Raw genomic sequence first — 24,574 nt, forward strand, 5'->3', positions numbered from 1 at the left:
TNNTCTNTATCTNTNTCTACTNTCTNTACTATCTACTACTNTACTACTCTACTCTACTCTACTACGTACTACGTACTACGTACGTAACGTACGTACGTACGTACGTACGTACGTAACGTACGTACGTACGTACGTACGTACGTACGTACGTACGTACGTACGTACGTACGTACGTACGTACGTACGTACGTACGTACGTACGTACGTACGTACGTACGTACGTACGTACGTACGTACGTACGTACGTACGTACGTACCGTACGTACGTACGTACGTACGTACGTACGTACGTACGTACGTACGTACGTACTACGTACGTACGTACGTACTACGTACGTACCGTAACGTAACGTACGTACCGTACCGTACGTACTACTACTACTACTACTACTACTACTACTACTACTACTACTCTCGTCTCTCTCNCTACTCTACTCTTCGTTCTCTCTCTCTCTCTCTCTCTCTCTCTCTCTCTCTCTCTCTCTCTCTCTCTCTCTCTCTCTCAATTGAGTAACATCAAACTCTCTATTTCGATCTCCTTCACAGGACAACTTCTAGTATCATACAAAACCAAATAACTTCTATTATCCTGGTGACACCCTTTATGTTAGAGCCAAGAATATTGTTCAACTATTCAGATAAGATTATGGGCTCATTTCAAAATTTGATTCTAAAAATTAGATTAGTTTTTATCTTACTCTAGTTCATGTTCTAATTTATGAGTGTTTGGTTTTTGATTTGGATAGCTAGTGGACAAGGATCCACAATATTCCTTTATTTTGGGTTGCCATTAATTCTATTGATGAGGAAAATTTGATGATAATATGATGAAGATTTTTTTGTTGATTTGATGGGTATTGGCCAATTAGGGAAGAGAAAGAACAAAAGATGAGAAGAAAAAGATGAACTGGAAACGTGAAAGGAGGATGGAAGTCGATCGATCGAAGCAAAACAGACTTGAGTGAGAGAAGAAGGAAACGAGATCTGGGCATTGGCTAAGTTTTAATCTTTGAACTAAGACGCGAATATTGTAGTTTTGTACTGAAATAACAAAAATAGCGAGTTGGCGTAATGCTACTCGCATTGGATTCTATGTGAGTAGTGTGAGAGGTTCGAATCCTCTCGATTGAACTTTTGGTTATTATTTCTTCCGTATAATACGACTGAATATATAAAAGTTGTGTACCATAATAATTAGAAGCTCGAGTTGGTCTAGTACTGATCAAGGAGTTAAATATCGTAATGCTACTCGGCAATAATTTCATTTTTTTCACTTAACGATATTAATCTTACATACCACAATAATATTGCGATATTTTGGTTAAACCATGATATTTTGGCCTCTCACGTGAATCGAACCTTGGTTGTCCCATTGTCATCCAAACACCTTATACAATCCTGCTATGTTGGCCATTGAGTAATATGTAAGACATTTTTATATATAACATATCTATATATTTTCACAATCCTTTTATCTTTCTTTTCGAAATATCGATACTTTCCGATATTTCAGTCGAAATATCTATTTTTTGAACCTTCTAAATTTCCTCGAAAGCCAGAATTTTAGTCATTGGTACTGGTTCTTGCCTTAGAGCTCATGTGGGAGGTGAGAGGTTCGAACTCTTTCTTTCCCATATTTTCGACATTATTTTGTCCGATTTCTACGGCCCACAATCCCAGCCCAACAAGACTGAAGGCCCGGCGGGACCGTCCCGGTTCTTGCCGGTTCGGACTCTTACCGGTCCTAAGAATTCTTGACAAAAATGGACTCGATGGAAGATTGACCGGTCCGGGCCCGATCTTTGTAAAATTGGTGCCGGTGTGGGGCCGAGCCAGCCCTATTCGAACTTACAAGACATTCCAAGGATACGATGTGGTAGATCAAATTGTAGTGGCTAGTACCGTAGTACCAGTAAGTACTACGTTAATCTTGGTGGCTAGTTATAGAAAAAGTCATTGGCCGGTATTAATAAATGCAATTAAAAAAAATTGGTTATTTTCTTCCGACCCGGAGATTCGTCTTCAGTTTAACCGGAAGCGTACTGAAACAAAGTCACAAAGACCGCGCTCTACAGTCAACACCGTCTGCTTTCTCTCACCTTTCAGCTCTCCACCGTTTCTTGAAGCTCTTTTCCCGAGGTGATTTTGTTTTGTTTTTTGTTTCTTGTGTTGTGAGATTCTTTTGTGGAAATTGGCGTGGCCCTGATAACCTGGATTAAATCAATGCCCTTTTTTGTGTAAAAAGATCGTTCCTTTAATTTCTGGGTGTTCTAAAGAAGTAATCTTTATTGATTTATAGTTGTGGATTGGAAACGAATGGAATTTTCGTGTTTCACTTAGGCTAATGAAATTTATAGTTCTAATCTACCGCTGTCAGTTTCATAAGGTAAATTTACATTGGCAGTTCAAGCAGGTAATCTGTGTTAGGTTGATCTGTAGTCCCTGTTATTTTCAAGATACGAATTGAATAGACTCAATGAGTGATGACATGTAGTTAATGAACTCAACTGAGCTGTGTAGTCTTATCTTGAGACTGAGATGTTTCAAAGTTTTAGTTCACTTTTCTTATCTTTCAGTGATGTAGTTATATTTTTAGGGACAGCCAAATTGAAAGTGTTCCTCATTTTCTAAGTACATTTTATTATCTTTCAGATTCGGCTATAAACATGTGGTGAGAACATGGATGGACATCGATATAGCGGTTGCAGTTTTATCACATGCGAGCACCAATAAGTAGATTTCTCAAACACGGGTGTGGTTTGCTCGGTTTTGCAGTATCGTGTTGTTTAGTATACACCGAGATGGAAGTCTTTTTGTTCCAGATTCTGGATTAGCATTGACAGGAGGTGGATAAATCCAATGGATAGACCACAAAGTCCTTTAATTCAATTTTACCATCCAGAGTCCACCTCATCTAATAATACCGGAAGCGTTCGGTTTAATGCAAATGGAATTCGTGGTTGGGCTGGTGGTGTCCAGGGACTGAAGAAGAGAGGTGATGGGATTCGTGGTCGGCCAGGTGGTATTGAGGGACTGAAAAAGAGAGGTCATGTAAATCGTTCGTGGATAAAGATTGATACAATGGGGGAGTCAAAGATTTTGGAGCTTGACAAGGCTACTATTATGAGACACTGTTCTTTGCCTGCCAGAGATATCCGACTTTTGGACCCTTTGTTCATTTACCCTTCTTCAATTTTAGGAAGGGAGAAAGCTATTGTTGTTAGTCTTGAACAGATAAGGTGTATAATCACAGCTGAAGAGGTTATCCTTATGAATTCCCTGGATCGATGTGTTCTTCAGTACAATTCTGAATTATGCAAACGCCTTCAGGCAAACAAAGATCATTCTGGTGAGGAAACTAATTCTTCAAGTTACCTGATGGCTTTTACTACCTTAACTTATCATACTTTTCTTAAGCATATCAACGATAATTTCTTTTCTTTTCTTTTGCCACTCCTACAAAATATGTTATCCAACAGTAAAAGACGTTTCCTCCAAAATTTAGTTACAACTCGTTTCTCTTGGAAAAAATTATTTAGATATGTTAATTAATTCTTTGAGTCAAAGTAAACCAAATGTTAATTATATTCTTTTGGTGATCAAAGTAAACCAAATGTTAATATGCATTTCTGACAACGAGTCTATATGATTAGATGACTTGCCCTTCGAATTTAGAGCACTGGAGCTGGCTTTGGAACTAACTTGCATATCTCTAGATGCTCAGGTACTGCATATCTCCATTTGCATTTGGAATACGCTGCACTTGTGTAGATTATACCAAATTAATAAAGTCCTGACTAACCTGGCATATGCATCATTATGACAGGTAAGAGAACTCGAACTGGAGATATACCCGGTGCTGGATGAACTAGCAACATCCATTAACACTCTGAATCTAGAGCGTGTGCGTAGACTCAAAGGTCACCTCCTTGCCTTGACACAACGAGTGCAGAAGGTAAAACATGAATACTTAGCTTTATGTTCCCATCATTTATTTGTATGTGTTTTCAAGTTTTTAAACTCAGATGGCTGGGTTGGTGACTGAAGACTTGGGGGTCAATAAAGCATCTGGTTTATAATATCTGTATACTTCGCATGTCCTCAATATATTTGCTTTTCATTATTCTAGGTCCGTGATGAAATAGAACAACTCATGGATGACGACGGCGACATGGCTGAGATGTACCTGACTGAGAAGAAACAAAGATCGGAGTGTTTTCCCTTGACCTTAAGTGACCTTGGTTCTCAAACTAACTCCTCAGGTGATGAAAAAGTGGTTTCAAAATCTGCTCCTGTTTCACCAGTAGAGTCAATCAATGGATCACAGAATTTGCAAAGGGCTTTTAGCGGTACTGTGAATTCAAGCAGAACTGGAAGCTTAATTAATTCATCTGACAGTGAAGAAAACATTGATCAGCTGGAAATGCTGCTTGAAGCATACTTTGTTGTCATTGACCATACTCTCAGCAAATTGCTTTCGGTATGACATTTTGATGTTCCATGATATCTATTTTCTGTTTAAAGTCATAGTTTTTCAGGTTTTTAGAAAATCTAATGTTCAAAACATGAATTGGCGTCTGTTTGTTTGCAAATGCCTATATATCACCTTATATGTCGCATGTCTCATTTTACTTGTACTGGTGATGCAGCTAAAAGAATACATTGACGATACTGAAGATTTTATTAACATCAAACTGGTAAGAGTGATTAACAACCTCTAGTTTTCTATACCCTAGATTGTCTATTTCTTTGAATTACTATTATGTGTTCACTAAATTCATTATAATTACACTTTTGTTCATGCACAGGGCAATGTTCAGAACCATCTGATAAAATTTGAGTTGCTTCTTACAGCAGCTACCTTTGTGGCTACAATGTTTGCATCTGTTACAGCAGTATTCGGAATGAATTTTGCAGCCTCTGTTTTTCAAGATCCATCTTCATTCAGTTGGGTTTTGATTATTTGTGGTATTGTCTGTGGGTTCTTGTACTTTGCTTTCCTGATTTATTGTAGGCACAAAAGGATATTTCCATTGTAACAGAGCAAACTTCTTCACTGAATTGAAGACTGATTCTTCACAGTGAAATTGGTTTTGGCATTTGATACAGAGCAAACCAGTAGTCATAGAGTTCAGTAGTTAGAAAGATATCTTCATTTCTTCGGTCTCAATAACCAGATTTTCTTGTCCCAGCAAAATCAGAAACCAATACACCTGAAGACTTGGTTAAAACCTCTAAATACAACGTGAAGATGTTGGAATCACATTGTTATTTTGTTACAGTTCAATCTAATATTAATTATTGTTAACAGAACATAAGGGATCATAGGGTATCGAAATATGCAACAATCCAGATATTATTCTTGTAGTATTATTGCTGAACATAACCTTCAATGTACATTGGAAAATCACTGTTACAGTATTCATAATTACAAGTATTTACTTCTAAATCCAGTTCACGATGCTAGTGTCGTGCTTGGACAACTATCCACTGTGCAGGCCAAGATGTCTCTGTAATCTCTGGTGATTCTGAAAGAGTCATAAACCTGTCCATCCCTGCTCTTCTTGTACTCAAACAACAAATTCGAATGATCAAATGCTGTGAGCTTGACGAATCCATGGTCATGGTCTTTGAAAATACTCCATTTGGTTTGAAGGGATGTAAAAGTTGATAGGCTTGCTCCTGCACCACCAGCAACCACATGTATTGTTCCATTCAAGCTACCCTTATAATAGTGCTTCTCTTCATTTGTGCATATATTCTGTTCCACAAAGATATAACACTTCCATGAATAAAACCAACTAAAATCTAGAATGGATATGAAGGTTGTAAATGGTGATTGCACATTGAGAAAAAGATATACCTGGTATATGGGACATGTTCTTTCATAGTTATGTACATGGCCATATATGGCAATGTCAACCTTGTACTTTTGCCATAGCTTCTGAAGGCTCTCCCTCCCCATTGGTTCACTAAATGATCCTTCTTCTGCATAAGAGATACAAGAAGAATATCCAAGAACTCGATGTGCAAGAAAAATGAGCCATGGTTGCTTCTGCCTATCGACTGATGCTAAACAGTGCTCAATGAACTTGTACTGCTCTGTTCCCTCTCTCCAATCGTGTTCTGTGTCCGCTATGCAGAAGTGAAACATGCCATAGTCGGTGGAGTACCTGGATCAATAGCATTATCAGATCATAGTAGAAAAACAAAATTCATGAATAGATATACTGAATCCCATACTAAAAGAGCATACATAGTCTTGGTCATTAGCAACTTAGGGGTTGTTATCATAATTTAAATAGACTCCCATACCAGAACTTAGCATTGTTCATGGTGGGAACATAGAACATATTTTCAGCCAACACTCCACATTCTCCTCCTGAATCATTGTTCCCATAGAAAGAACCGGATCCTGGCCAGTCGCGTTCATGGTTGCCACTGAAAGCAAAATAAAATCCAAATTTAGAGGGAAGAACTCTTGCCAAAATCATACAAGTATCAAATAATGACATACCTTGCAATCATGTAAGGAACAGTTGATGCTATTGGCTCAACTTGTGCAGTAAATTGGTCCCACTGTGAAAGGTAACCATTTGCATAAGATATATCTCCAATATGGAAGACAATATCTATGTTTTTCAGGTCCTGAATAAGCTGCTTAGTAGTGTTGAGAGCTCCTCTCTGGAAATTGTTATATTCATTGGAACCATCAGCTTCATCCTGCATGGTAAAATTGTAAATGGGACAAATCAGAAACTACATGAAAGTTAATAACAATAGGAATCCACATTTGCAATGAACGAAGTAGCAATTATTTAGAACACAAAAGGGGTTGAATAGTTATTCAAAGGAGGATAAGAATCTGATTACTACAGCACGTAGATGTCCCAAAGGTAGTTCAAACCTTTCCCATGTCACCAAAAATGACTACACGTTGTAAAGAATTTTGACCAGGATAAGGAGATGCTTTAAATTGATACTCTTGACTCCATATGTATGTACCGTTAGACAATTTATGCCCCATCTTGTATGTATACCTGCATAAAACTCAAGTAATTAGTAATTATCAATCAAACTCTTCAAGAGAATCATATACAGAACTTCAACCTACACTCTATTTGGCCACAACTCCTTCAGAAAACTTGTGTGTATGAATCCAGGGTCACGCCATCCCACTGTTCTTGCAGGTGCACCTGCAAATGTACATCAACAACATAGACCTTTGAGATTTTATAAGCTCTTACAGTGTTAGGAATATAACAGGAGCTAACCATATACATATTAACCTTTGAGATTTTATAAGCTCTTACAGTGTTAGGAATATTCAGACATGTTTGGCACCAAAGACAATAGACAAGCCACTGCATTTACCATTGCAAGATACTAAATCCCTTTAGCAGTTAGACATGCTGATATTGCTATTTACTATTTAACATTCTTTCTCAATCTTCCCTAGATATCTATGATCAACTATATTATATTTTGTCTGCATCATTTTCTTCAAAGAAAAAGGTTTCAAGAAAGTTACAGACCACACATGCTATGACGATCAAAAGTTTGTGTCACGGCTGGGGAACGCAAATGTTCTCCTCTTGGACCCCATTCAACAAAAGGCTCTGCCTCATCAATCCCATATCCACTGGTCCATGTTACAGTCATCTGAATTTAAGTACAAATCCATATTATTACCTTGAATAATTGCCTTGCATACATGTTTGATACTCATAAAATCTTGTCTGAATTAAAAGAAAAGGTCAACAACAATTTGGAGATTGAACTTACTTCATTCCATTCTTTCCCTTGTGCTATTCGCGGATAAACTGGAGCATTTGGATTAGAAAAAGCGACAATATTTGACACTGCTATGACCTTCGGCTACCACACAGAAAAGAAGGAATTACAAAAAGTTTAACTGCACCAAAACTGCAAGCCAAGTTTTAGCATACATTCAGCAAACCACCAGAAAACAGCGCGAAAGAGAAGTCTGATCTCTGGTTAATCAGCTGAAGCTTCAAGTAGCCTTTTCCGGTGTCCTTGTACTCGGGACTGGAGTAATTTGCATACTGAAACTGGAAAATGAAACAGATTCATGTCACTTCTTTAGCTACTTTTGCACTTAAGAAGCTAAAGAAGCAATGAACAAAAAACAAGGTAACTGCAAAGTAGTGCCACAAACCTTAATAGGTGCAGAACACAAAAATGGAGGATAAACTCTTGGATTTTCTTCAGGACAGGTAGAAGCACTGAAAACCAGACCATAATAAAATCACACCAAAAGGTCCAAAATTTCATCTGAAACCAAATTAAGCGAAAAGGCCAAGAAAAGAACATTACTTTACCTAAAATTAGCAGGAGAAAATACTCCAATCCAATCCTCAGTTGCTGGGTCTTCAGAACCAAATTCCAAAGTCACCCATTCAGTGTCTTCCCCCTATGATATTGAAAGAAACCCATTAAACTTCTCCTAAGATCAAAATCAAAGGGCATATATTAGTCCAAGCAATATGAGTGAGGAGTGTGAGGCTTTTACCCTTAATCCTAGAACTGTAGGAGAGGTTTTGATATAAGCAAGGTCATCATGAAGAGCAAAAGTTGCTTCATGAATCGCAATTCTGGAAAGAGGGTGCTCTCCATGTGAAGTTGCCTCTTGAATCATCATAAGACCCAACACTATTAACAACCTCATCACTTTCATTTGTTTCAGCATCTGAATTCGATCAACAATCGAACTAAACCAGTTCCAGATTTTTTGTTTGTTTTGTTTTTTGTTTTTTTTGTTTAAACGATGGGCCCCACAGTCCGCCAAGGCGCGCGCCACGTCGACCGCCTAGCCCTACCACGTCTCTGCTAGGCCGGAGAATTATTTTTCATTTTCTTTTTCTTTTTCTTTTTTCTTTTAAAATGGTGAGCCCCGTGACCCGATAAGGCCCACGTCACCTGGACCGCCTAGCCCTACCTCATTTCTTCTAGCCCGCATGAAATGAATTGGGCTTTGTTCCCAGGTGATCTGATCGACCATAAACGATGTCGTTTTGTGGTTTCCAACGGAAAATGTTAAAAGGAATCTATACTTCTGTACTTCTTTGTAAATGCTTTTGTGTTGAATTTTGATAACAAAGTTACATCGATCATCAGTCACTAATTGTTCATATTCAGATTTTCTGAATTCAAGATGCTAGTGATGTACTTGGGCAACTATCAACACTGCAGGCCAAGATGTCTCTGTAATTCTTGGATATTTTGAAAGAGTCGTAGACCTTTCCATCGCTGCTTTTCTTGTACTCAAACAACAGGTTTGAGTGATCAAATGCAGTCATTTTGACAAATCCATAGTCATGGTCCTTGAAGATACTCCATGTCGTATTGATCGGAGCAAAGGTTGCAAGGCTTGCTCCTCCTCCCCCAGCAACCACGTGGATTGTCCCGTTCAGGTTACCTGCGTAATTCTGCTTCTCTTTGCTGGTGCAGATATTCTGCAGAAGGAAATAGACGTGGATCAAATTTAAGTTGAAGACAACATGACCAAGTATTTGGTGCAAACTCAATTGATCAGGAAGCACTAAGTTTTCAAACATGAGTAATGTAAGAAGCAATGCATGGAAGTTGTGCTAGTACCTCGTAAATGGGACATGTCCTTTCATAATTGTGCACATGGCCATATACAGCAATGTCAACCTTGTACTTCTGCCATAGTTTCTGAAGGCTCTCCCTTCCCATTGGCTCCTCAAATGATCCTTCAGCTACATAAAAGCTCGCAGAAGAGTAACCCAGTACGCGATGTGCAAGAAATATCAGCCATGGTTGCTTTTGTCTATCGACTGTTGCGAAGCAGTTTTCAATGAACTTGTACTGCTCTGTTCCTTCTCTCCAATCATGTTCTGTGTCGGCTATGCAGAACCGGAACATGCCATAGTCAGTTGAATACCTGGAAAAAGAAACTAAGAAATTTCAAGACAATGTATATGGTTCAGAATACTGGATTCATGAAGCAGGACTGTAAGCAACATTATCATAAAAGTAATAGGTATCACTTGCCAAATCCTCTTAAGTAACGACTCTACTTAGAATGTGATTTTAACCTCAGAAGGAGGTGAGATATGACAGGTTGTAAATTGTTCCATACCAGAATTTTTCCCTGTTCTCAGCAGGTACATAAAACATGGTCTGGGCTAAGACACCGCATTCCCCACCTGAATCTGTGGTTCCATAAAAGGAACCGGAATTAGGCCAGTCACGCTCGTGATTTCCACTGGAAGAATAAGTAAATAACAAATCAGTAAAGAAGACTATTTTGAGACTTGAGAAGAAAACAGTTTTAAACTTGGTGTGCAACTGCTGTAAAATTGACAAACCTTGCAACCATGTATGGAACAGAAGATGCTATTGGCTCAACCTGTGCAGTAAATTGGTCCCATTGTGAAAGGTAACCATTTGCATAACATAAATCTCCAATATGGAAGACAATATCGATGTTCTTCAGGTCTCGAATAAGCTGCTTGGTAGTATTGAGGGAGCCTTTCTGGAAATTGTTGTATTCATTGGAACCATCCTCTTCATCCTGCATGGTGTAACATTAAACAAAGTACTTGAGAAACTACATGGAAGTTTGTAGACCTGGTTTAAGTAAATAATTCGGAAGCAGCAAAGCTTGGAATTTCGGAAGTTAGTTCACTGGAATCAAAACAAAATAAGACTCTTCATCCGCACAAGACTTGAGAATTGTGAAGACTACTTCACATATCAGTGAAATAGTTCCAAGTACCGAAATATCATAAATTTAAATATTATAGCAATATCTTATTGATACAGTGAAGAGAGTCTAAACCTTTCCCATGTCACCAAATATAACAACACTTTGAGGGGAATTTTGACCAGGATAAGGAGAGGCTCTGAACTGGTATTCTTGACTGAAAACATATGAACCATCAGACAATTTGTGTCCTAGCTTGTAGATATACCTACATAATTATCAAGATCATGAATTTTCAACATAGGACTTGGTGATAATCCAATTAAACCTAGTTAAGACAGTGAGAGCTTTCTTTTTAATTTTATCAAAATTTAGCATACACTGTATTGGGCCACAATTCCTTTAGAAAAGCAGTGTGTATATATCCAGGATCTCGCCATCCCACTGTTCTTGCTGGTGCACCTGTGTATGTAGTATGCACATGGTTAATGTCAATCTTGTACTAGAAAATCAATATATATATGCAAGGACATTAAGAAAGCCTTATCAGTAGAAGAAGACAATACATGAATGAAATACTGGCAACCAATTTCACCTCTATATGTCACTACTTCATAATCAGTAAAGAAAATAATGATTAGATCGTGCACTTAGAGAATGGTTGGTGCTTATTTTTCCTTCAATTTTGTGCAAAAGAAGTTTCACATGTGAAGAAAATATTCACACACCACACATAGTGTTGCGATCGAAGGTTAAAGTCCCGGCTGGGGATCTCACAAGCTCTCCTCCTTTTTGACCCCATTCAACAAAAGGTGCTGCTTCCCCCAGAGAATATCCACTTGTCCATGTTACAGTCATCTAGATGCCAAGTAAAACAGATATCGATTCATGAGAAACAGCAGGTCACAATTTTTTGGACAATAAGCTGTTCAATTGAAAGAAATTCAGTATGCCAAAAAAGAATGAGTAGTTACCTCATTCCACATTTTGCCTTGTGCTAAGCGTGGATAAACTGGAGCTTTTGGATTGGCGAATGTTACTCTACTGGAGACTGCCACCAGCTTTGGCTGCAGATAAGAAACAAACCAGATACATCACAAAAATTCAATCTTTAAAATTTGGTTAGTGCAAGAAGACATAGTACTGATTCAGCTATCTGCCCATCATACGTTTGATAATCCACCGGAGAATAGTGCAAATGAGAAGTCTGATCTCTGATTAATCAACTGTAACTTCAATGAGCCTATCCCTGTATCTTGGTACTTTGGACTAGAGTAATTCGCATACTGGTACTGCACAAAGCAAAAGAAAAAAAGATTGCAAAACATATTTAATATGCACTTCTTTGACTCTGGATCCTCTTCACAGCATAACACACAGAAAAGCCATGGAAAAGCAGCACTTTCTAACCTTAATTGGTGCAGTACATAAAAGTGGAGCAGTCATCCAAGAATTTTCTGCAGGACAGGTTGAAGCACTGCAAATCCAATCAAGTCCTTAATAATTACTTTACTACTTATCAAAACAAAATAAAAAACAAAACCATTTGCAACCGAAAAATGCTAGTGCTTTCAATAGCTGACCTGAAATTTGCAGGAGAAAATACTCCAATCCAATCATCATTTGAAGGGCGAGGAGAACTGAACTGCAGATTCACCCAAACTGAAGTCTCCCCCTAAAATTAGCAAAAACTGCATCAGCACTACAAATTCCTGTACAAAATATTCAACCTCTATCTTCAACTAAAATCAATGAACCACATTCCCATGTGTGCATCACCTTCAGTCCAAGAACCTCAGAGGAGACTTTGACATAAGCTTTGTCATGAAGAGCAGAAACTGCCCGGTGAATTGCGATTTTCGACAAGGGCTGATCTCCATCGGACCTCACCTCTTGAACTGATGCAAGCACCAATGTGATTGCAAACAAGATGAAAACTTTCATCTTTCTCAACCTGCCAATCATGTCAAATAAGAACCAAGAATTGAAATTTATATGAAAAATCCAAAACCCAGTTGCTTTGATTGACAAAACTCCAATAGAGAAACTAAAACACCAAGTGGCTAAGTGGGTATTACAAACTGTAGAAGATAGAGTTGGTGGTGCTTGACCTGTGGGGAAGCAACTGAAGCATGAAGCTAAAGAAACCAAGTTAAAGAGAGAGACTTGTATATTAGTTTGTGGGCTGTTTTTATGGACTGACTGAAAGTAAAGATGGACTAGGGAATATTTAGAGGAAGATTCCAAGCCTGGCGTTTACACAGAGCTAGCTATATCTTTTTGAAAAGGAAAAGATCCCGGAGTTTACTGCCGGAATGGGAGATACCGAGAAGAGCACGTTTGTGATAATTTGAGCTGCTTGGGACCCTTTCCTTTCTCTTTTCTAATGATAAGCCCGCCATCTGCAAAGTGCAAACAATGAATGGAATCCGAGTATCTGTTCAATTGACCAAAATAAATAAAAAAAATAAAGAATCCAAGTACTTGTTGATTTTGTTCCAAGTTTTGGCAGTGAATTATCACGGTTTTTTTTGGTAATATGGACAGTTGGAGTAACGTACTAGGTTTTTAGGTTTTACTTCAATGTATATGGATGACCAATGGTGTTCACATGATCACCTAATGATCAATCATGGTCAATTACTATTGAATGTAAATCCAAGGTGAGAAATATTATTGTAAAGTTAAGTTGTTTTGTTTTCAACTATTGGATTTACATCCAACGGTGATTGACTATGATTTTCTTGATTACTAGGTGACCATGTGAACACTACATAGCAATCATGTATCATGCATTCTCATCATGAAAATCATTGATATTTATTGGCTTTAACAAAAAAGTATAAGTAATGTAAGACAATTCGTTTGTGTTGGCATCGATGCTCTGAGTACGCGAACTATCAGACTAACGTCGTGTATTGGTTTGAAACTTTTGAATATTGAAAAATATCTGTTACCATAAGTGAGTATTACATTGAAAGTTTTCTCATTTCAAAAATAATCAAATGTACACCAATTGTGAAAGAATCAAACAGAATATCAATTCTTTGGTTGAAAATTGAAACATCATTAGATACAGATTCTGCTTGTTTGAGAGTTAATTTAACATTTGCTAATTGTAGAAATATCAACAAACGAAGTATCAAATATTTTATGCCCCTATTTGTAATGGTGACGTACTGGTCAGTCAAAAATAGATGGGCTCCAAGTAGATGAAAGGCCCACGGAGCTCTGAGAGAGATTTATTGGGCTCGAAACACAATTATTCAATAAGATCGAACACCCTATATAAACGAACTCTAGAACTGGAAATTAGGTATTGCAAAGTCGTCAAAACCCTAGTTTATTCTTGCAAACGAAGTCAAGCCGGTTTCTAGCGGCTGGGTAAGTTGTTCTTCTCTCTGCGCTTTTAGGTTTATGAGAGGAATTAGCAAATCTTACTAACAAATTTGGGGTTGATACTGTTACTCTTTGCAGTTCTAAAAGAAGAATTAGCAAGCAAACATGGCTACGGCGGCATACCAGGTACCTGTGAAACCTGCAAAGCTGGGTTTGGAGGGGCAACAGCAAGAACCGGTTCGTAGGATTAGGATCACACTCTCCTCCACCAAAGTGAAGAACGTTGAGAAAGGTTGTCTATCACATCCATATGTTAGGGTTTTGCTTATTATTTTGGTTTTGCTTTTGTGTGCTTCATTTTGATTTTCGTCTGTAATATTAGTTTGCAGTGATCTCATAAAGAGAGCCAAGGAACATCCTGATCCCATCAGGACTAAGGGTCCAGTGCGCATGCCTACTAAGACTCTTCGCATCACTACAAGGAAGGCCCCTTGTGGAGAAGGTATATTTTCATTATGATTATATGTTTATATTTTGCTTTTCGTTAAAATGAGATTGATCTGCGCAGATTTGGTATTATGAACAGTCTTGAACATCTAAATTTGTCTTTAGTTCAAACCCATTCGGGGTTTAAGTCGGTACAGAGGGAACTGAAGTTTTGTTTTGTTACTTATTGCTCATCCTTTTTACATAAGATAATTTGTACGTGGGTTTAATTGAGGTAATTTTGTGTTCAGAGCATATATATATATATATATATATATTGTAATGTGAAATATGTCCTAGTTTTAACGAGGCACTATTGTTTTGGGGATTATAGGTACCAACACCTGGGATAGGTTTGAGATGCGTATTCACAAAAGAGTGATGGACCTCTTCACCACTCCAGGGACGGTCAAGACGATTACTGCAATTGACATGGAACCAGGCGTGGAGGTTGAAGTTACCATTGGTGACATTTAATCGAATGTTTGATCATTTGAGTGTGAGTTATTTTTGTTGATTCATGTTTATAAGGCGCTTTAGTCTCTCTGCAGAGTAGGCCTTATCATTTTTGGTACTGAGTTTACATGGTTAATACTATTGGCATGGCAACATTTTAGTGTGAGTGGTGTTTCTTCAACCTACATTTTCTCCCAAAACCATTACAAGCAGTGAAGTAAACATATAACTGTGTATGAAAACTGAATATAACTGTGGTCGACGGGTTGTCTTAAGTTCATTAGCAAATGATAAAGAATAAAAAGTTATATTAAGAAGCCAATGTCCTGCTATGTACGTAGTTGAATTATGAGGCTTTTATCAAAATTGCAATCAAGGAATCGAGATTCCTTTTCGTATTGTACGGCTTCATAAACAAAGTATGGTGAAACTGTTTGATTTGAGTCGATAATTGAGGCCATTTGCTACCCATCGTTACTGCAGCTACATATCACAATCGTTACACATCAGAATATAAAATGAACATTTTAGAAAAGATGAATTTGGGTTATTGGTGATATTTTAGAACACAGTTCACAACTAATACGTACTCTTTCCAGAAAGAACATGTTGATCGAATTCTTTTATCACTATGTGTAATTAGGGGGAGCATGATTGCCATAATCGGTGCCACATAGGAAGGAAGTGAGATTAATAAATAGATTGCACTTGCATATGAAATGAGATTGGACATAGTACAGCTGCCTTCCACAGAAATTTGATAACTAATTATTATGCTTTCCAACAGCTAGCTCACAATACCTGAATTTCTTTTGCAATTGCTGCCTATCTTCTCTTTACAAACAGCAAGACCCATGAGAGCAAAATTCCTACAAACATAGATATATAAAGTTGAGAAATTTTATACAAGTACTATAGCTAATCCCATCAGAGAAGGTTCATGAGAGGATGCATTTTATAAAAGCGTATGAACTAAACAACAAGAACGAAGAAGCAATTGTACGTAATAGATCATAGTGTAAAAGAGAACATATATTTGGCCACAAAAATAGACTTTTGTAAGAAATGTACATCAAGTCAAGAAAGTCAAGAAAGCATTGCCAAAGTTGGCAGAGTATGAGTACCTCCAATAATGGTTTTAATTTGAACTTTGAGCTCCAATGACCCACTCCAAGCATACCCTATAATCATATCAGAACCATAAATCAAAGACAAAATAATTGATACAAAAACATCAGTACTGCAACCTTTACTATTCACTAACCTTGACCAAAGCAATTTGTGGTGGTGTTCATCCCACTCCGGCAAATACAAGCAAAAGACTGATCCAAACCACCAAAGCCACACAGCCCTCCACTCGCCTCACAATCCTTGCATGGCTTAGTATAATAAGAATCATTATACTGCAATGAAATCCCAAATTTCCATTTCATCGGATCCCCTTCGTCTCCAAACTCATAAACCGATGTGTAAGACGAGCATTGCAGCTTGGGAAGATCCAAACCATAACCAGAATCGTCATCATAAACACAACAAGTAGATATCGGCGCATTCTGTTGCAACCCTATGCCAGACACCCCTTTGCAGGAGTACAACCCTCTACAAACCCGAGAACCCGAGCCAGTGTCACATAAATCTTGACTAGAATCGAAAACAGGAGAGGTGGTGGAGCAGCCGAGAAGCACAAAGATGTTCTCCTCTCTTATGGTAAAAGGACTGGCCTTGTCCAAGCTGAAGCTACCGGAGTTTTGCATGGAGGAGCATGTTGACATTAAAGGGTCTGCGACTATGATAGTGTTGCTGGTGTAGTCTATGGAGGAAATGGTGTAGATGCCGGTTCCGGTGGTGAATAGAAGAGTGTCGAGGTTGGTGCATTTGATGTACCTGGTGAAGTCCGGGTGGCCGCAGCCGAATCCGGTGCCGAATGGGAACTTGACCGGGATTGTGCCGCATGTGTCACGGCATGTCTTGTTGATGATGGAAGAGGCGGTGTGGATGGGAGGAGTTAGCAAGAGGAGAATGGTGGAGAGGAGCAAGGTTTCTGAGGAAGACGGCATTGTTAAGGGTTAACTAATAAGTAATAACTAAGGCCAGGGTTTTAGTTGAGTGAGCTGGGTGTGGTATATGTAGCTTTGCATGATTGAGGGAATTCTTTGTGGAGGTGATTGATTACTTTCTGCTGCCACATTTTTTTTCTTCATAAAAAGAAGAGCCTGTGTTCTTGTGAGTTCTAGCTATAAAGCAATATGGATTTTTCGAAAGGGTTAGTGTGAAAAAGGAGGGAAATATTCAACTCTGAAGTCTGAACAGAAGGAAGGTGGTACTGCTCAAAGTGACAAAAACACCAAGGGTTAATAATGCAAATGGTGCTTGGAGTATAAGTGGTAGTTTAATTAACACTCGAGTTATAAATCTTATGAAGATATGCACTGAAAACAATTCGAGAAGAGTTCCGTTATTGCAAAATATGTTTACAGATTGAAAACCTGTTTTTCAATATAGAAATCAAAGAGACTAATTGTGAAGAAATGAACAAGAAGCAAGCTAACAGAGTCCGCTAAATGGTGGGATTGTCCAAAACGGTGGTCGGACATTCGTCTTGGAATGACTTAGAGAAGAACAAAGTGGTGTGATGCTTTTATCCGCTAGGTTGAAGATCCCCATGTCATAAGGAGCGTCCCCTACGAGCTGTAGATCGGCCTGAGGTCCTTTGTATCCTCCCCTTCCACGGCGTCCGAAACTACGACCTCTACCATCGCTGCAGTCATAAGTACTATAACCTTCATGCAATGGAGTTTCCATGGAATCATCTGTGTAGTATATGGAATTGGGTTGACACCCTGGATAGTCCGAAGCCAAAACCGAGAACGAATAGTTGTCACCTACAAACAAAACTTCATCTCTAATGCTTTCTACCTCAAATAGCTTAAAATACTGTGAACGATCTCCATCACCAGTATACAACGGCGGCTCTTCAACATCAAAGACTAGCTTTCCTCTGTCCAGCTTTACGTCTCTCTTTTTGAACCCAATCTTGTGAACAACGAAGCTGTTGGTCCAAAGTTTCTGATGCAAATCATTGTTCACATTCTTCTTCGATTCCATATCTCTTTGAACAAGCAACATGTATCCCTGTATTGATTCTACAAGATAGAACTTTTCTGATGGACTATACGTTTGAGGAAGGAATCTGTTTGTTATTGCCTTATCAACATCTAACAAATTAAGGCATCTCTGAGCAGTAATCGAGTAGACCTGGCTTTTGTAAACTATAGCATCAGTACAACCATATGCAAACTTCCAATAAACCCAATCACTATTTAGTCCCTCAATGGAATACACATTGTGTCCATTTTTATGTCCATTGATTGCTAAAACCAAGAAACTGTCCGGATTCAATGTGGGATCACCGGATAGTATAACCTTAGAGCTCGTGAGCTGCTGAGCTTTTCCAGATGGATATTTGTATCCATGATTGAATTGCAAACGAGGAAGATGAATGGGGGGAACTTCTTTTCTGAAAGGGTTCACGAGAGTTATATCTAAATATGGCAACTTACCTTCTACTACATCTACTACGATCAACCAACCACCGCTGTCGTGGTTGGAGCCAACACCTCCTAGACTTCCTACAAGGCAATGGTAACTTGATGTTGCTATAGACTTTTTTTTCGGCAATGCTGTATAGTTCGAGCTTTTCTTTGGATTCAGCAGATGAGATCAAGAGCATCGGAAGTAGCCTCTTTTTACACCAGCGCTGCTTTGCTTCATTGTAATCTTTTGAAACTGCACGCCACTCCTTGCAAACTGCAGCAAAACGAACATGGTCAATGGGTTCCAACAACTTGTCTAGCAACAGATGAACAAGCGATCCGTGAAGACTTGCCCAATCTGGGCAGTTTATATGACGCAGCTTCTTGTTAGACGTATTTGAACACATAATGGAGTTAAGAAACCTAAACTACAAAAAGCAGATGAAGCCTTTTATAAACAATGCAACTGCTATGGTTATCCTAATCCCTATAAGAGTAAGGAAATAATATCTTGAGATGCTAAGCAACCTAGATAACATGCAGTCTCTATAATCCAAATAATCTGTCTCTAAACATAAGGACGAAAATATTCAACATACTCCAAACATAAGGAAGAAGGTGTACTACTCAAAGTGACAAAAACACAAGGGTTAATAATGTAAATGGATTCGAGTATCATTGACAATATTTCCTTGAAAACAATTTGAACTCACCAGTATTCGTTATTGCAAAAATATGAATACAGATTGAGAGCTTGTTTTGAAACATAGAAATCAAAGAGACTAGTTGGGAACAAATGAACAAGACGCTAGCTAACAGAGTTCATTAAATTGTGGGATTGTCCAAAAGTCGACTACTCCCCCACACTGCTCACCATTGATATAATATTTCCTTGTCTTAATGTAAATGTTTTCATATTGTAGTAGTGACTTTATGGGTCTTTCCCAATTTTGGTTTTCATAGTTTTGTTTCGTTTCGTTGTTATTTTGTTGTAAGAGGTTTTGGTCTAATCCCCCTCTCTTGATATTTCTCTTTTTTCTTTTTTAATGCATAAGAGTGTTCAGGGGTCATTGTTCCCTCTCACTCATCTTTCAGCCAAAAAAAAAAAATGTAAATTTTATTATCAATATATTGATGTAACACTTTCAAAAGAAAAATGCCCCTTCTTAGTTTAAACCTAGAAAAGGATTAATATTACAGCGTCAACATTACTTTCAACCTAGAGCTTTCTGTAAATTTTTTAGCAACACTGGCTTAGAATATTAATCATAGATAATCTGACTGGAAGCAGTTTAAATTCACTATTGCTTTTATTTTGAGTAGCATCATTGAAGGCCGTCCTATGCACTAACTTTTAAGCTGAATTAAGGCTTGTAGTTCCTCTCTTTTTGAGTTTCAGGATTCTATATTTTCTTTGGTGACACAGTAGAAGTTGTCGGAAATCATAAAACTTGAAGGATTGTAATTTTCAAGTCTTTTGACTTTTGCATTAGAGACGGATTGTTTGGATTATAGAGACGGATTAGAGACTGTTAGCTTTTACTCAAAAGATTTCCTAGCTCTTGTAGGATGATATTTCCTTATTCTTACAGGATTTTGATATCGTGATTTAGGATAATCAACACCCATAGGCCATAAAATCAATTGTTTATAAAAGGCTACACAATTTATCTGCTTTTTGGTTTTTGGTTTCTTTGGTTCTCAACTCCGGATCCTTCATGTGGTGTTCAAATACGTCTAACGAGAAGCTGTGTCATATAGACTGCCCAGATTGGGCAAGTCTTCACGGAGCCCTTGTTTATCTGTTGTTGGACAAGTTGTTGGAACCCATTGACCATGTTCGTTTCGCTGCAGTTTGCAAGGAGTGGCGTGCAGTTTCAAAAGATTATAATGAAGCAAAGCAGCGCTGGTGTAAAAAGAGGCTACTTCCGATGCTCTTAATCTCATCTGCTGAATCCGAAGAGAAGCTAGAACTGTTCAGCATTTCCGAAAGAAAAGTCTACTGCAATATTGAGTTGCCATCGCCTTGTAGGAAGTCTAGGAGGTGTTTTGGCCCCAACCACGACAGTGGTGGTTGGTTGATTGTGGTAGATCTAGTAGAGGGCGAGTTGCCATATTTAGATTTAACTCTCGTGAACCCTTTCAGAAAAGAAGTGCCACCCATTCACCTTCCTCGTCTTCGTCCTTGCTGTTCTCAATTCAAATATCTATCTGGACAAGGCTTGAAGGTTATAGTATCTGGTGATCCCATATTGAACCCGGACAGTTTTGTGGTTTTTAATTTTTTTTAATTTTTATATTTTTGAACCTAAGGGGTAGAAGGCAGCCCTCACGCCGTTACTATTACTGAAATCGCAGAATACAAGAGAGGGACATAAAGCCTAAACCCCATAATGTAAGAGCACCTAAAAACAACGTCAGGAGACCCTACACAACCTATGCCTTCAAGCAATAACAAATTAGCAAAGAGCACATTAGTGGCGACTCTATTTGCTTTGCATAAAACATGACGACATAACGGAAAACTAAAACTCATATAGAACCATAAAAGACTATGTATGTCTGCTTTCCCATTATGCGAAGATTTCACTCTGCCGTAAGAAGACTGCGACCATTTGACTAAACAAGGAACTGGCTGCCTCATTAGAGCATGTCCACCCTTAGGTCAAAAACCTGACCTGGGCCTTCAGCCAGCTTAAAAGAAGACCCAGAAAAAAAAACTCAAGTCCACCCGTGAAAAAAATGATGACCCAGCCTTCATTGGGTTAAGACCTGGGTCAGACCCATGACCCAGGCAAAAGAAAACGAAGGCCCGGGCCTTCCCTCTCCAGCTCAGCCCAACCCGTGGTCCCTGCATGACGCAAGGTTGACGTCCACCACGTGAAGCAGTCCCAGCATGTCGCATGACGCGTCCCAGAAGGCGCGTATTGGTGACGGACGAATGGGAGGGATTTGTGGCGCGCGTGCAGCCTTCTTTTTTGTCTCATGCAGCCTTCATTTTTGTCACCTAGCAAATTGGATGGGATTCAATTCAAACCCAATGGTCCTTTAATCTGGACCGTTGATTGTAATTATAGGTGGAGATGAATGGCTTGCAATTATACACTTATCCTTTCAAACTAAAACCAATCATAAACTTATATTACCGTTTGGGTTTCCAACGGTTTGAACCTTCTTTTTTATAAAAAATTCCCAACGGTTACTAGACTACCCACTTAAAATAATAATAAAAATCTTTATAAATATCACCATTTAATTTACATCTCACACAACAAAAAATTTCTAGTTTCATAGAAAATATTTTTCATATCTCTATCATCTTACAATTCCTCTCTTTTTTGCACTGCAATGGATAATTTATGGAAAATGATCCGCAAGTCACAAGAAGAAGATGATGAAGATGACTTGGCGACAAGCGCCGCGGTTATCGCAGCAGTGGCTCATCATAAAGCTCAAAACCAACCTTTGCGCCGCGGTTCTCGTCCTGGTCGTTGTCCAAACCAACCTCAAGAAAGGGAGGACAGAGGCAAAGGTATGCTTCAAGACTATTTTGTTGAACGTCCTATTTTTAGTGACGAGGAATTCCGAGTTCGATATAGGATGAGTCACAAGGTGTTCAACCGCATACGTGATGGCCTTTGCAACTATGATCGATATTTTATCCAAAAGTCAGATGCTATGAAGAAAGTCGGTCTACTTCCTGAGCAGAAGATGACGTCTTCTTTGCGAATGCTTGCGTACGGTGCTGCGGCAGATCAATGTGCTGAGTATTATCGGATGGCAAAGTCCACCTCTATCGAGTGTCTCCAACGATTTACAAGAGGAATCGTTGCTCTTTACTCAGCAGAGTATCTTCGAGCTCCTACTCTGACATCTTAAAAGACTTCTTGCTAAAGGTGAAGGACGAGGCTTTCCAGGGATGATTGGGAGCATCGACTGCATGCACTGGCAATGGAAGAATTGTCCAACTGCTTGGGCTGGTGAATAGTGGGAGAAAAAAAAATCCCTACTATAATTCTTGAAGTGGTCGCATCTTACGACACTTGGATATGACACGCCTTTTTTGGAATGCCCGGGGCATGCAACGACCTCAACGTACTAGCAAAGTCGTCGTTGTTTGACGAGCTTACTGCCGGTCGAGCACCAAAGATTCAATTCCAAGTGAACAACATAATTCACAAATTGGGTTACTATCTCGCCGATGGAATATATCCTAGGTGGGCAACTTTCGTGAAGACTATTCCAAGCCCTACACGACCCAAGGAAATTACATTTGCCAAGGCTCAAGAGGGGTACAGGAAAGATGTGGAGAGGTGTTTTGGTATTTTACAAGCACGCTTCGGTATTGTTAGAGGAGCTGCTCGGGGGTGGATAAAGAGGATCTCCGATACATTATGTTGGCTTGTATTATTTTACACAACATGATAGTTGAGGACGAACGCCCTGAAGACAGCGATGAGGATTTAGAGTCTGACGAAGAAGAGGACAACAATATGAGGCCCAGGATAGCAGAAGTTTGGGATGGACATACCGGGCAAGACTTTGAGGAAGTTGGTAGAGATGCTCATACTTTTGAAGGTTTCATGGAGCAGTACAATGAAATTAGGAATCAGTACGATCACTCAAACATTCAAGAAGATCTTATCGAGCATTTATGGGAAGTGCAAGGCAACATGGATATCTAGATTGTGGTTTTTTGTTTTGTTTTATGTTATGTTTGTGTTATTTTTAAATAATTGTATTTTATTTTTTCTAGGATTGGCCAGTCAATTTAAGTCATGAAATAAATATTTTAATTTTAATATGTCATTTTATTTATTTAATTATTATTTTATTAATATATAAAATCATTATTCACATTCAAAATACTTAATATAAAATTCAATAAACAGTCACTGCCACGTGACGACCCAAAAACAAAAATCGTGGGTGGAAACTGCAACTCAAAATCACTGCCACGTGGCGACCCAGGTCTCGCCCATGACCCAGGCCTTCTCAACGAAGACCCAGAGGGTGGACTTGCTCTTAGAGAAGTCATGATACTCAGCGTGCAATTGCCAGGACATAACCCACAATGCCCTACAATATAAGGGCTTATTGACAGCATAAAGCCACAAAGAACTAACCAAACATAAAACATTAAACCAAAAACATAAATGAATGCAAATAACCTAGCCCAGGCTAGGCCCAAAAAGAGGGCCCAAGCCCAAGCAGCAAACCAAGAGAAGAGAGGATCCCGTGCAGCCATCCACCCCTGCCTGAACCCTACTGTCGCCGCCGACGGCCTTCTCCTGCCACCACACCCTCTCCGCCGGACCACCACCCTCCCAAGCCTGTCAGCCATATCGCTCCTCGAAGAGGCCACGACATGAACCGGGCTCGAGTTCAGATCGGACGCCAAGGAACCATTGCAGATCGATAATACCTAGTTCAATCTGCTCCAAGTCGTTCCTAACTCCTCTCCATCTGTCCATCTTCGGATCTGTGGTAGCCTTCCTCTCCAGATCTCACTGAGCCTCGCTGCCGATCCAACTCCAGCAACGTCCCGATGGCAACGCTTCCATACTCGACAGCCTCCACGGATTCTCCCATTCCTCTCCTCAACCACCATCGCCGGAATCTCCCAAAGCAAGAAGATCAATCCAGAAGCCCGGCTTTATCTAGGTCCCACAAGACAAGGCCCGTCCGACGACGGCGAAAGGGCTCGCCGTCGGACAGGGAGAAAGAACACGAACTTTTTGTCAAGCGCGTGCAAGCGCGTTCTTAGGACTGAACTTGAATCTTACTAGGTCCCACGAACGTTATGTGGTTTTAGCATTCAATAAAGAAGTTTTGAGAGCACCGGTACCCTAACTTTTATGGCACGGTCAAAGTGGTACCCAGACTTTAAAAACTATCAAGGTGGTACCAAAACTTTGTTTTTGCTACCAAAGAAAGGCCTGAGGCCAATTTTCGTCACGGCGCCGTTTGTTTGCTGACGTGGCCAGCATCGGGTCCACCAAAGAAAGGGCAAAAATGACATTTTACATAGTTTGCACCCAAATTGAGTCAAAAATGAACTTTCCCG

The 24,574-nt window shown here is 39.1% G+C and overlaps 9 protein-coding genes across 9 annotated transcripts; 5 read left to right on the forward strand and 4 right to left on the reverse strand.

Annotated features, from left to right (window-relative positions):
- Positions 1-2,026: 2,026 nt before the first annotated feature.
- LOC101309533 (magnesium transporter MRS2-5-like) lies at positions 2,027-5,169 on the forward strand. The gene is made up of 7 exons (XM_004297184.1): positions 2,027-2,139; positions 2,653-3,349; positions 3,654-3,724; positions 3,827-3,955; positions 4,130-4,480; positions 4,650-4,697; positions 4,809-5,169. Exons 2-7 carry the CDS (start codon positions 2,860-2,862, stop codon positions 5,037-5,039), a joined length of 1,320 nt encoding a protein of 439 aa, XP_004297232.1. The 5' UTR covers positions 2,027-2,139; positions 2,653-2,859; the 3' UTR covers positions 5,040-5,169.
- Positions 5,170-5,331: 162 nt separating this feature from the next.
- LOC101309822 (probable inactive purple acid phosphatase 1-like) lies at positions 5,332-8,733 on the reverse strand. Its single transcript, XM_004297185.1, has 12 exons — positions 8,534-8,733; positions 8,343-8,434; positions 8,180-8,246; positions 7,950-8,072; positions 7,786-7,878; positions 7,536-7,662; positions 7,115-7,196; positions 6,908-7,040; positions 6,518-6,723; positions 6,316-6,441; positions 5,864-6,173; positions 5,332-5,761 (listed from the first exon to the last, which is right to left on the reverse strand). Exons 1-12 carry the CDS (start codon positions 8,708-8,710, stop codon positions 5,456-5,458), a joined length of 1,842 nt encoding a protein of 613 aa, XP_004297233.1. The 5' UTR covers positions 8,711-8,733; the 3' UTR covers positions 5,332-5,455.
- A 378-nt stretch (positions 8,734-9,111) lies between these two features.
- Positions 9,112-12,658, reverse strand: LOC101310112 (probable inactive purple acid phosphatase 1-like). Its single transcript, XM_004297186.1, has 12 exons — positions 12,473-12,658; positions 12,277-12,368; positions 12,104-12,170; positions 11,863-11,985; positions 11,668-11,760; positions 11,422-11,551; positions 11,074-11,155; positions 10,829-10,961; positions 10,356-10,561; positions 10,127-10,252; positions 9,619-9,928; positions 9,112-9,476 (listed from the first exon to the last, which is right to left on the reverse strand). Exons 1-12 carry the CDS (start codon positions 12,656-12,658, stop codon positions 9,171-9,173), a joined length of 1,854 nt encoding a protein of 617 aa, XP_004297234.1. The 3' UTR covers positions 9,112-9,170.
- Positions 12,659-14,011: 1,353 nt separating this feature from the next.
- On the forward strand, positions 14,012-15,139 carry LOC101310405 (40S ribosomal protein S20-1-like). Its single transcript, XM_004297187.1, has 4 exons — positions 14,012-14,077; positions 14,171-14,324; positions 14,415-14,534; positions 14,853-15,139. Exons 2-4 carry the CDS (start codon positions 14,198-14,200, stop codon positions 14,993-14,995), a joined length of 390 nt encoding a protein of 129 aa, XP_004297235.1. The 5' UTR covers positions 14,012-14,077; positions 14,171-14,197; the 3' UTR covers positions 14,996-15,139.
- A 632-nt stretch (positions 15,140-15,771) lies between these two features.
- Positions 15,772-17,095, reverse strand: LOC101310691. Its single transcript, XM_004297188.1, has 3 exons — positions 16,239-17,095; positions 16,099-16,155; positions 15,772-15,843 (listed from the first exon to the last, which is right to left on the reverse strand). Exons 1-3 carry the CDS (start codon positions 17,029-17,031, stop codon positions 15,800-15,802), a joined length of 894 nt encoding a protein of 297 aa, XP_004297236.1. The 5' UTR covers positions 17,032-17,095; the 3' UTR covers positions 15,772-15,799.
- A 423-nt stretch (positions 17,096-17,518) lies between these two features.
- LOC101311275 lies at positions 17,519-18,914 on the reverse strand. The gene is made up of 2 exons (XM_004298323.1): positions 18,535-18,914; positions 17,519-18,491 (listed from the first exon to the last, which is right to left on the reverse strand). The coding sequence occupies exons 1-2, from the start codon at positions 18,912-18,914 to the stop codon at positions 17,519-17,521; spliced, it is 1,353 nt and encodes a 450-aa protein (XP_004298371.1).
- Positions 18,915-20,225: 1,311 nt separating this feature from the next.
- On the forward strand, positions 20,226-20,798 carry LOC101311567. The gene has a single exon (XM_004298324.1). It carries the CDS (start codon positions 20,226-20,228, stop codon positions 20,796-20,798), a length of 573 nt encoding a protein of 190 aa, XP_004298372.1.
- A 1,057-nt stretch (positions 20,799-21,855) lies between these two features.
- LOC101311856 lies at positions 21,856-22,386 on the forward strand. Its single transcript, XM_004298325.1, has one exon. The coding sequence runs from the start codon at positions 21,856-21,858 to the stop codon at positions 22,384-22,386; it is 531 nt and encodes a 176-aa protein (XP_004298373.1).
- A 189-nt stretch (positions 22,387-22,575) lies between these two features.
- LOC101312148 lies at positions 22,576-23,192 on the forward strand. The gene is made up of 2 exons (XM_004298326.1): positions 22,576-22,828; positions 22,936-23,192. The coding sequence occupies exons 1-2, from the start codon at positions 22,576-22,578 to the stop codon at positions 23,190-23,192; spliced, it is 510 nt and encodes a 169-aa protein (XP_004298374.1).
- Positions 23,193-24,574: the final 1,382 nt, after the last annotated feature.

Source organism: Fragaria vesca, linkage group LG4 (assembly GCF_000184155.1).
Source record: "Fragaria vesca subsp. vesca linkage group LG4, FraVesHawaii_1.0, whole genome shotgun sequence".
Taxonomy (NCBI): Eukaryota; Viridiplantae; Streptophyta; class Magnoliopsida; order Rosales; family Rosaceae; genus Fragaria; species Fragaria vesca.